The 12,922-nt window shown below is 40.4% G+C and overlaps 1 protein-coding gene across 1 annotated transcript in view; it reads right to left on the reverse strand.

Annotated features, from left to right (window-relative positions):
- The window catches only part of LOC134538138 (homeobox protein caupolican-like), a 146,846-nt gene that overhangs the window by 40,325 nt on the left and 93,599 nt on the right, over positions 1 to 12,922 (reverse strand). Inside the window, exon 3 of the mRNA XM_063379178.1 lies at positions 8,011 to 8,129. Within this exon, the coding sequence (XP_063235248.1) occupies positions 8,011 to 8,129 (119 nt within the window). The remainder of the gene's footprint in view (positions 1 to 8,010; positions 8,130 to 12,922) is intronic.

A 12,922-nucleotide genomic window follows, 5' to 3' on the forward strand; every position in this document is an offset into this window, starting at 1 on the left:
GACAACGTCTAATAAATCGATGAACGCCGGCTGCAGGCACGGAAAAGGGTCCCGTAACGCTCATTGTACGCTTGCGCCGCATCTGTCTCTCTTCCACTCGATTGGAACCACCATCGATTTGACTTTTTCGAGGCACATTAAACTTGAAACACTCCCATTCGTTTCCTACTTTTCCTATCATCGTCCTATCCTTAACAGAATAACACAGATTGGAAGAAGTTAAATAGCAAACATGTATAAAATTTATAGTTAATATAATCTCTTCGTTTAAGTTATAAACATATTTGAATAAATGAGTGCAAATAAAAGTAAATTTATCAATTAAATTGTATATTTCATTTCAATCCTTCTTTGTATCCATACAAAATAGTGATAATTCAATAAAAATGATTCATTTTTATTCATAAAAGTATGCAATCATTTCATCAATGTTTTGTTATGACGTTGTCACGTTAAACTACCGTCCGTAAACCAACTTTACAGACAACCAATTTTTTTTTCTGGTGGAATACTGTCATCAAGAACATCGAAGTCAAGATGGAATAAATGTCATCCAGGAACACTCACAGATGCATGAGTGTCAGACGCTATATTTGAATTGCTTGACAAGAGTGCGGGAAAGCCCTGGTGTCGGAAATATTGCGAGGAAAAGAACGAGATCATTTCCAAAACGTTGGATACCTGACATTTCTAGGTTGACAGCGGAGTGATGTTTCCAGTAACGCAGCCTTTTTTTTTTTATTTTATACATTTTTGCTCGGAGACATAAGTCCGTATCCCCGTAATATGTGAGAAGTGCAATGTGACATGACCAGCAGTAAGTGTCACGTCCTCCAACTGTCATTTTTTCTTTCCGATTTTGCGTCGGCTCAGGCGTTGACAGACTTTGTGCCATATGCACTAGAAATGTTTACTAAATTAAAACCTGTGTGCGTGTTTCAGACACAATTCTTCGTCGCAATACTGATTAGACCCACTTGGAACACACATACACACGGAGCTTTTAATGTACCTTGATTGGATAGTTTTAATGATCAAATTGATTTAATTTTTAAGTGGGATTTTTTTTAAAAAAAATCTGGTAGATAATGTACATTTGTCTCTTAAAATTATATTTAAAAAAAAATTCACTCACTATATAACTTTATCTTACACAACAAAAAATTACATTTTTCTAACATATAGCATTAAAAAAATGTATAATTTTTTGTGTGATATTTTTAAATAATGAAATATATCGTAAAATACATTCTAAAGTGTATTATCCTCATACAAAAACCAGTTTTTGTAAGTATTCCATTTATTTTTTAAAAAAAATACTGTAGTTGTGTAAATGTAAAAACCCAGGAATTAAAAAGTATTAATCGTGTTATTTGAAATGTTATGTAGGCCTACAAAAAATTATCAATGATTGAGTTTTACGGCGAGAACATTTTTTTACGTTCGTAAATATTTGGCGGATGTTTTTTACCTTTACAATTTTATGTAAATAAATGATAAATGTAGGAGATGTATATTTTATGGTAAATTTATAATACAACTGTATAGTTAAATAACTTCTATATCACATTTAAGGAACGTTAGTATAATTTTTTAATTAGTATGAAGACACGTTTTACCGCTGTTGCAAAATAGCCTTAGTCGTTTTTTTTTTCTTCCCTCGATAGACTTCGGTACGACCATTATTTCCTCTTTCTGCTTTCACTGATGATCGCCGTCCTACAGAACTTTTGTTTCTTTCGATGTCCAACTGTTTTATTGGTCCCTGAAGTTCCGCCCCTTCCTTGTTCGTCTCAGGAAATAGAAAAGTTCTCTCCTTAATGGGGGGAGATCGGAGCCCTCGACCTTTCATCGATTTTTTTTTGTCGACTTTCGCTGTGTCCAATCTTTCTTTTCTGCCCCAGCTTTCGTTAACAATAAAAACCCCAGTGAGCATCAAAACAAACTAACGAAGACGTAATAAAAACTCCTCAACTCACCAACTTCAAATTTTACTCATCACTGAAATAAAATGCCCTGAACAAAACTCATCTATTCAAATATAGGTATATATAAACTGGGAGCCTTGTCACACACTTATCATGGGATGTATAGAAGGTAAATATTCTGATAATGAACGCTTGAAACTATCCCTAAGCTCAAAATAATAATTTTAATATCAAATAATAATTTTAGTATCAATTATATCAATTTATCAATTCTATATTTATATATATATATTTATCAATTTTAATTTTAATATCAACAACTAACTTAAATAAAAAAATAATTATAAAAACAACGACATAACTAAAAGAACAGCGAGGATAGATAATGTAATGTTATAACTCAAACATTTAACTGTCTGCTATAGACAAATGGCACTTTTTTTATTCCCTCAAATTTATCAAGGCAGTGGCTTTCTTACCAAATTAACACGTCCTTGACTATTTGCCAAAACGTTCAAAATAAATGATGTTGTAGCCAATACCTCAAAAGTATTTAGTATAACCGGTTCTTAAAAACAAAGCGTGTGATAAAACCTCGTGCTGAATACGTGGCAACTTATTTGTCAGCTGGTACCCTAACATTCTCTTTCAATACTGGTTTCATTATCCCTGTAAGCATGGAGTAAAATACAATTAAACTGAATGCTTGAGGTTTACAGTAACAGGCTGCAAAACGTAGATACTTATTAGTGCTCTATGCTGTTACAAAGGCAAAGTTTTGAAGAAAATCGGTGAAATAAAAAAAAATTGAATCCGAGATGGCATCTTTCGAATTCCGCCAAGCCCTCGTAGTTGTACGCACTAGCAAATTGCAGTTAGTTCTTGCCAAGTACTCTGTCGAGTAAAATATCGTTTATTACCTTGTTTTGTTGAGAGAGCAGGAAGTAGTTGAAACGCAAGTGACAATTTTCCCCCTTGACTCTCGTGGAAGATTCAGCGCTGCACGCAAAAAGGCAGGAAAAAAAAAATTGGTTGTCTGTAAATTCGGTTTACGGACGATAGTTTAACGTGACGTCATAACAAAACATTGATGAAATTATTGCATACTTTTATGAATAAAATTTAATCATTTTTATTGAATTAACACTATTTTGTATGGATACAAAGAAAGAGTGAAATGAAATCTACAATTTAATTGATAAATTTACTTTTATTTGCACTCATTAATTCGAATATGTTTATTACTTTAACGAAGAGATTAATGTAACTATAACTTTTATACATGTTTGCTATTTAACTTCTTCCAATCTGTGTTATTCTGTTAAGGATAGGACGATATAGGAAAAGTAGGAAACGAATGGGAGTGTTTCAAGTTTAATGTGCCTCGAAAAAGTCAAATGGATGGTTGTTCCAATCGAGTGGAAGAGAGATAGATGCGGCGCAAGCGTACAATGAGCGTAACGGGACAATGTGCGTAACGGGACAATGAGTCATCCTTTTTCGTGCGTGCAGCCGGCGTTCATCGATTTATTAGACGTTGTCACGTCAAAAACTTATCCGTGGCTTTACTAAGCACACGCACAAACATGTTACTTCCATTGCCCGTCCATACCCAAACCGCGTACGCATAGTTTATCATTTAACTTGCCTTAAATATGACAGTTCAAAGAAGTGATACCAGTGATAACACAGTAATTTTTTTTGAAAATGGAAGATGTAAAATTACAGATATCTGTAAATTTGTTCGTTTACACGAAAACAACCGCATCACAACAAAATAGTTCGGATTTCTTACTCGGAAATTTATACTATGTGTTGTCCTAGTATACCTCCGACAGATATAAGTTGTTTGTAAACCATTACTTAAATAGCTCTACAGTATTTAACTGCGCACATAATAAGCATCATACATCAAAATAAAGACACGTTGTTAAATAATCAATAGTGTTTTCACGGGTTTAAAAAATATATATTCTTGAATGTAACATCGATTAAAATTTTTTAAAAAAATATGCGCCAGTGTTTATAACAAATACTCGGAACTATAAAAAAACGTATTTCATATGTAGGCTATATGTAAAAATAACAATTTGTTGTACGAAGAAACAATATTTTTATTACATTTATTTCTTGGAAACTTGTTTCTAAAGGAACCTTTTTTTATTAACTACTTATTTTTTTCCTGCGTGTTAATCAACATTACCTTTCGAGCGTGACCACATGGCGATGGCGGAGTTAAAAAAGAAAATATGTGACCATCCACGTCTCACTGCAAGCCGTCTAACTCCATGTCACACGCTGCGGCTCTACACCGTCCCACACCACACGTGTTTGTTTGTTTTGTTTATTTTTTTTCCCTCTTCTCCCAACATGGCCTCGTAAAAGACAAAATGGCTGTCGGCGGCCGGCGTTATTGATTGGTGGGCCTCGGTGCCTCTGGGGAAGAAGGCTCAGGTGGTCGGGAAGTTGTCGGGCGAGAACGCAATTTGATGGAGGGGGGAGAGAGGGAGAGGATGAAGCATAAAACGAGGGTGGAACCCCCCCCCCCCCCCCCGAGGGTTTAGTCACGCCGAGTGCTTCGCCTGGGTTGTCGCCGCCCGTCTGCACGCAGAACAGCTCCCAGTGCACAGAAGCGCGCGCGTTCGTTCCATCGCGCGCGCGCATGGACAAGCGATCGAAACCCGAATCGAATTTCACTCGATTTTCAAAATTCGAATTTCACTCGGTTTTTCAGAATTCGAATTTCACTCGATTTTCAAAATTCGAATTTCACTCGGTTTTTCAGAATTCGAATTTCACTCGATTTTTAATTCGAATTGCACTTGATTTTTTAAATTCGAATTTTAAATTCGAATTGCAATCGATTTTTTAATCAGCTTTCCAGTATCGACTGCGCACATTAACAAACATAATAAAACAAAATTAATGTCCAATGATTGCATATTTGATTATCTTATCCATGGTTTGCAAAAAAATAATAATAATTAGGTTGGAATGAAACATCAATTAAAATATAAAAATTATGCGGCAATTTTCGTAAGAAATAGTATTGTTTCGAAAAAACGTTATTCATGGCAACTGGTTCCAAAGGAATCTTTTGCAAATGTGCAGAATAAATACATTTTTTTTCCCTGAGGTGTTTATAATTATCACTAGTGACAGTTAGTTATCAACGTGAAGAATTAAGGTACATAGGCTGCAATGCGGTAGAGGGGGTAAAAAAAGGGGACGCACCACGACGCCGAAATACCACAACGCCGAAATGCCAAATTGACCACAACGACGACAGCTAGAAAACTGTTGTGTACCACAACGCCGAATTACCACGACGCCGAAATACACTAACGCCGAAAAATGTCATTGCAGGACTGCCACAAAGGTTAGGTTAGACTAGGTTAGGTTAGGCTAGACAAGGTTAAGTTACGTTAGGTCCTATTACGCTAGGTTAGGTAAGGTTAGGTTTTTATTGTGGTATTTCGGCGTTAAGGTACATTTAAGAAACGCACACAAATTCAATCTGTTGTTATTTCGGCGTTGTGGTATGTACACAGCAGTTTTCTAGCTGTCTGCGTTGTGGTCAATCTTGACATTCGGCTTTATGGTATTTCGGCGTTGTGGTAACGACCCGTAAAAAAGCGTGGTTGAAGAGGGGGAGGGGGGGGGGGAAAGGAGGCAAGCATACGCTGTTTTCCCCTCTCAACGCTATCCACCTGGGGTGTTCCTAAGGGGCCCAGGTGCCCCAACAATCGAACCCTCTGTCGAGAGCGCGTTTTATCTTATTGGTTGGGAACACGAGTTGTAGGCGGCGCTACTCGATGGTCTAGACGGTTATATCGCCTCCTTCCCCCCCTCTGCTCTACACCACACGAATAGGGGATCGACTCAGGGGCTGAGCTTCTATCTGGGAGATTAGGCCTTGGGACCCCGGACCGCCATTTGCACAGGCGCCGACCCCCTCCACCGGGAGATGAGACAGCACAAATATTGACGCGATCGGCGGAGCTTGTGAAGGACCGACGACGGTAGAGGTGGTGGTGGTGTGTGGTGGTGGTGTTGGTGGTGTGTGTGTGTGTGTGTGTATGAGGTAAGGGGTGGTGTCCATGAGTGTGTGTAAGCTGGGAGGCCGCCTCGGTCAACCGACTCCACTACCTGTGTGCCTTCGCCACAGACCGGCAGCTCAAGCGGAGCGGAGGGAGTTGGTTGTTTGCTCTGGACCTCGACGTCTTCCGTCGACGGCATAAGTCGTCCCAGACGTACTTACGTACACATGCACACGCACGCACACACGCACACACGACGAACAAAATGCAGGAACCGCCGAGAAGAAATTGACCACGCTCTTTTGTTCGCTCTCACTCCCTCTATCCATGATGTGTGGAATCCACGTTACAATTTCGGTAAAAGGAAAACGGGTTTTCACGATAATTTTATTGCACTCAGTTTGATTTAACTGAGCAACACATTGTATTAATAAACAAGAATTCAAAGGTACTCAGGCCTTTTCAGGGGGAAAAAACCACGCTCTTAATCCAAATAAATTTGTTATGATATTTTGTTATTATTTAATATCTATCTGTTTGCTTGTTCCAGTATCGCGCATAAACTCTTGGACTGAATTTTTATGAAACTTTCTGTGTTTAAAAGCTTGTTGTTATAATTAAAAACTGGTGTGTATTTTATCTAGCTAAGGTGACGGCAGCTGGAGATATAACAATAAAACCCACTTATAAAAAAATACTACTATGTACATTATGCATCATATAATTTATTTTTCTATCAGAGTCAATAACTATTTCACGAGTGATAACTTTTTTATTACATGATATATTAAAGAAAAAAAATCACCGTGCGAGTATTCGCACAGGGACCCACACTAGTAACACACTTAAAATTTTCGGAAACGGAAAGGAAATTAGATAAATGTAATTCAGGTGTTTGGATTGGTATGCCTGTGGAAGCAATGTCTTTCGGGGAGAACTCTTGGAGAAAAAAAATGGAATCAGTACGTCTGTAACTTGGACTAGAAGTCCGGTCACTTCCGAACGAACGTGCGGATTTATCCAAATAAATATTCACGAATTCAGGAGCCAAAGATGGTTACGAATTGTGATACAACTCGGTTAACCAAAGACCATCAACGAAGAATCGAATAAAATATTAACGAAAATCCTTAATAATTTTTTTTGCAATGAGTATCAAGACACGGAAATAACAAATCAGACGATATTTTATTAAAAACCCTTAAATGTGCTAAAGGGAACTACTTAGATCCTGAACCCGAGAAAAATCTGAAAGAGATCTAGATTCTGATCTCATTCGGGACAAAAGTACATTTCTTTGTTTTTATTTTTTTTATTTTTCGTAGTGTTTTTGGTAGTGTCAAAATCGTTAGTAAACGATTTCAGAGAGAGAGAGAAAGAGAAATAGAGGTAGAGGGAGAGAGAGAAAGAGAAAGAAAGAAAAAGGGAGAGAGGGAGATAGGGAAAGAGGGAGAGATATGGAAAGAGAGAAAGAGAGAGGAAGAGAGAACAAGAGAGAAAAAGAGAGGGAGAGAGAAAGAAAGTGAGAGGGAGAGAGAGGGAAAAAGAGAGGTAGAAAGAGAGAAAGAAAAAGAGAGAGAGAAAGGGTGGGAAAGAGAGCAGGAGAGAAAGAGAGTATAAGATAAAGAGAGGGAGAGAGAAAGAAAGAGAGAAAGAGAGAGAAGAGAGGGGAAAAGAGAGAGAGAACCAATCATCTTTGACACGGGAGCGAAGTTTGCGGGAATCCTTCTTTTCACAGACGAGAGAGTCAAACTCCCGATCGTGCATCTTCGGTTTTTTTTTTGGTTCATTGTAAATAAATATGGCGGTGTTGATAAAAGGATACTAATGGTCAATTAGGTTAGGTTAGCTACATTATAAATACTTTAAAACATTGTGGACGTTTGATTTGGTTAGGATAGCTACGTAAAAGATACGGGGGAAAAAAAAAAGCATGAACTTCGGGGAACTTCGGGTTTTGGCTCTCTCGTCTTGTGAAAAGAAGGCTTCCCGAAGTGCGTACTGCTGGTCTAAGACGACGTGGTCGCCGGCCAGACACTCACCCGTAGGCGGCGAGGGTGGGGTCGTAGGGGTAGTAGCCCGTGGTGGGCTGCAGACCAGCGCTCGTCCACGCCGTCATGTCCGCAGAGCCGCCGCTGTCCTTCAGGCCGTAAGGGTTACCCTGCACACACAGGCACACACAAACACGTCCTCATGCACGAAGCAGACAAGGCAGAGAGTCGCAAACTCGGCGATCCAGACCATACCTCGACTCTCAATCATTAGGGACCGGAAAAATTCGCGGGTTCAATGACATGCAGGATGAACTCCCACAGTTCTACGTACACTCGGTCAAATGCCAACCACTCATTGGCTGCTTTCTTGTGAGACGTTCCAGCGTAGCAGCCTGTGATTCGATAAAGCTTTGGGTTGGGTGTTTCTCATTGGCCCAGAGTCATCCAGGCGAGTTGTGAACCAATAGCAGAGGCAGCACTGAGGTATAACGATTTGTATTTTAGCCCATCGCGAAATGAATTCGCGAATTTTTCCGGTCTCTATCAATCATCCGTTTCATCTGTCCGTCACCCGTCCGTCCAGCCGATCAGATGGTCCGGAAAATTCCCATCCGTCCGTACCGTCCGTCAAAAACTCTCACCACAAGCTTTAACTTTCTACGGACGTACGGACGGATGGATCAAATAACCTCCAAAATTGTAACAACCTCCGAAATGTTAGCAAGATACCTTATTGCCGGCGACTTTTACCATCTCAAAAAGGTTTTCCAGCATATTTATATGTTAAATATTATTAACTTAACGTTTGAACATATTTTTTAACAGCTTAAATATTTTTTATAAATATCAGAAAGAAAAAAATATAATTGAATTGAATTATTTTTTAAGTCCATAAATGTCATGAACGTCAGTATAATATACCTAAAGAATATAAATATTCACCAGATTTAAGATTTATATTTTGCTGGCAGCATTAAAATGGAAAAGTATTTGACGGACGCGCGGATTGTTGTGCATCGCTCTGCTTTTTCACGGACGGACGGAAGACGGATCATTGAGTCCAGCTTAATGCTCTTATTCTCTTTGGAAATCAGCGTACTGCACTGCGGTATTTAAAAGGCAACACAACAACCTAAAAAAATCGTTAACGTTTCGAAAGAAAATGTTGCCAAACCTTGATTTATTTTTTTGTGGTCGTTCGTTGCTGGGGTTATTCATTTAAAAAAATGTTTTAAGATTATCGATTTAGCAATACGGAACAACTAAAAAACTACGTTTAGCCTAGTGCCTTTCGACCTAGTGCTTTTAGACCTAGTGCCTTTCGGCCTAGTGCTTTTAGACCTAGTGCCTTATGACCTAGTGCCTTTACACCTAGTGCCTTTCGGCCTAGTGCCTTTTTACCTAGTGCCTTTCGACCTAGTGCTTTTAGACCTAGAGCTTTTCGGCCTAGTGTCTTTCGGCTTAGTGCCTTCGGCCTAGTAACTTTTGGCCTAGTGTCTATCGACCTAAGCCTTTCGGCTTAGTGCCTTTCGGCCTAGCGCCTTTTGGCCTAGTGCCTTTCCGCCTAGCGCCTTTCGGCCTAGTGCCTTTCGACCTAGAGCCTTTCGGCCTTGTGCCTTTCGACCTAGAGCCTTTCGGCCTAGCGCCTTCGGCCTAGTGCCTTTCGACCTAGAGCCTTTCGACCTAGAGCCTTTCGGCCTAGCGCCTTCGGCCTAGTGCCTTTTGGCCTAGTTCCTTTCGTCCTAGTGCCTTTAGACTTAGTGCCATTTGGCCTAGCACCTTCGGCCTAGTGCCTTTCGACCTAGAGCTTTTCGGCCCAGTGCCTTTCGGCCTGGTGCCGCGTCCCCGGCGACACCAGGATAATGGGCAATCAGGCGCAAGGCGAGAGGGGCGTGGAGGGGAGAGGGACAGTGCTAATGACGATGGAAAGAGCAGGAGGAAGGGGAAGAACACCGACACGTCGTGTTGTGCGGTGGCGCGCCGGACCGACAACATGGCCGCCGCGGTCGTCTGCCTGCGATTCTCCCCCCGCACGTGGCATGTTGTCCCGCACCTCCTCCCTCCCTGTGCCGGCGCCTCACAGGTAGAGCCAGGGAACAGCTGATAGACGTGTTTGGTTTTGGTTTTCAAAAACGCTTTATTAATCTAGGATAGCGTACAGAGGCCGTGGCCAAGAATACATACAAAAACAACAATAAGAATAGGAATAACAATAACATAGTACGAAAATCTTACACAAACCTAGAGCGGCACCTACAGACAGCAATACCAAACTAAATGTGTTTCTTCTTGCCAAAGGAAAAGCATAATCGAGAACAGGAAAAATTGAACATGCAAAAAAACACACTATACCAGGACAGAGGCCCCAGGGGAAAAAATAGATTGGACAGGCCTATAACTAGGGGCAGGAAATTTTCGCGAAAAAAAAAAAATCCGAACGCCTACTAGACTGCAACAAGGTATAGGTACCCACACCAGAGGTTTCTTCCCTTGTGATTGGCGGCCGTCTGCGAGAGAAGTCGTTGCCTTGTTTTGCACGAGCCGCCAAGGACGAGTAGTTCGCTTCCGCATTGAATCAGCGTGATTGGTTGTTGTAACAATCGACACGCACCTCAAAGAAACTCACCCGATCACGAAAACACAGACGATGATGCTACAGTGTTTTTAACTTACAGCTACTTTCGGGATCTTTTCCGCGAAATTTTCATGGCCCTAGTCATGACATCTTCGGCACAAGCTTTTCGCCTAACTCGATGAGCCCCGCACACGACAGTCGACGTGAAAACATCTGCACAAGTTCCTTACAATAAAAAAAATTGAAAGAAATTGAAAACAAGTAAAGGGCATGGTTGTTTAACACCCCCACCCCCACCCCAAAAAAAACTTCCACTAGTCAAATTCTGCGTACGCTCCTGGTAATAAAATAAAGAAAATAAAAAAAACTCAGATAACCATTGATACATATCTTACGATTATATATATATATATATATATATATATATATATATATATATATATATATATATGTGTGTGTGTGTGTGTGTGAGCCGACAACGAATACAAAACAATCAACGTGATAAATACAGTGAACAAACCCGGACGGCATCAATAAGCAAATGACGGGCTCGACTCTGGTAGGAGAAGGGGAAGGAGAGGGTAGGGAAGAGAGAGAGAGAGAGAGAGAGAGAGAGAGAGAGAGAGAGAGAGACGGGGCGTGAGGCGGGAGACAATGCAGCTCGTTGGGAGGCTGCGGCCGTTCCCAGGCAACCGTTAGCCCAATCAGGGATGCGACCCGCGGCGCAGCCATCAAGATAAGCGCGCGTCGTGGTGCGACGGGGCTGCGTGCTGCCTCCCCCTCCCCTTACCAAACCCCCTCCAACCCTTCCTAGCGAACCCATCCCTCATTTCCCAGAGTCTGCTGAACTGCATAGTGAACACGACACAGGCATAGCGTGGGTCTGGCCTCCCGGACCATAGGGTGAATACAGATGAAGAGTGAGTCTATACGTAGAGTGGCTCTATGCTCCCGAACCATAGGGTGAGTCTATACGTAGAGAGGCTCTAGGCTTTCGAACCATAGAGCTAATATAGACGAAGAGCGAGTCTACACTTCCGAACCATTGAGTGAGTCTATACGTACAGAGGCTCTAGGCTTTCGAACCATAGAGCAAGTATATACGTAGAGTGACTCTATGCTCCCGAACCATAGAGTGAGTTTATACGTAGAGTGGCTCTATGCTCCCGCACCATAGGGTGAGTCTATACGTAGAGTGGCTCTATGCTCCCGCAACCATAGGGTGAGTCTATACGTAGAGAGGCTCTAGGCTTTCGAACCATAGAACGAATATAGACGAAGAGCGAGTCTACACTTCCGAACCATAGAGTGAGTCTATACGTAGAGTGGCTCTATGCTTTCGAACCATTGAGTATGTCTGTACGTGTAGTGGCTCTAGGCTCCCGAACCATAGAGAAAATACAGATGAAGAGTGAGTCTAGACTCCCGAACCATAGAGTGAGTCTGTACGTAGAGTGGCTCCAGGCTTTCGAACCGCAGAGCGAATACAGATGAAAGGTCATGTCTAGGAATGATGAATTATAGAGTAATAATGTCATTCAGAACGAAACAAAAATTCTTTGGGTTTTTTTTTCTGTGTGGTTGGTAGAGTCAAAATCGTTAGCGACCGATTTCAGAAGGGGAAAAAATAAGGAATCATCTTTAACTTGTGAGTGAAATCTATGTTAACTTCTATACTCCTTGTTTAAGATAATACGTAGAGTAGGTCTAAACTTTCGATCCATAGAGTTAGTGCAAGGTTACCAACAACAGAGTCAGTATGGACGTAGAGTTGAGTCTAGACTTACAAATTTTAAAGGATAAATATTTTGTAAATATCACTACATATTACGTAAAGAAGTGTGCATTAACCGGTTACAGAAACGCACAAAAATCTAACTTTTAGTCACTGGGAAAATGTTGAGTGTGAATATTCGGCCTTCTTTTCACAGGTATGTGGTAGATGATGCGTCTGATATATTTCGCTCAAATTATTTGTAAACAAAAAAAACACGCAATGCTTGTAGAGTAAAAAAAACATGCTTTGGAATTTCAATAAAAAAAATTGGTTGTCTGTAAAGTCGGTTTACGGACGATAGTTTAAGGTGACAACGTCATAACAAAACATTGATGAAATGATTACATACTTTTATGAATAAAATTGAATCATTTTTATTGAATTCTCACTATTTTGTATGGATACAAAGAAGTAGTGAAATGAAACCTACGATCTAATTGATAAATTAATTTTATTTGCACTCATTAATTCAAATATGTTTATTACTTTAACGAACAAATATTTTAACTATAACTTTTACACATGTTTGCTATTTAACTTCTGTTTAGGATAGAGGACGATGATAGGAAAAGTAGGAAACGAATGGGAGTGTTTCAAGTTTAATGTGC

The sequence above is a fragment of the Bacillus rossius genome, chromosome 13, assembly GCF_032445375.1.
Source record: "Bacillus rossius redtenbacheri isolate Brsri chromosome 13, Brsri_v3, whole genome shotgun sequence".
Lineage (NCBI taxonomy): Eukaryota > Metazoa > Arthropoda > Insecta > Phasmatodea > Bacillidae > Bacillus > Bacillus rossius.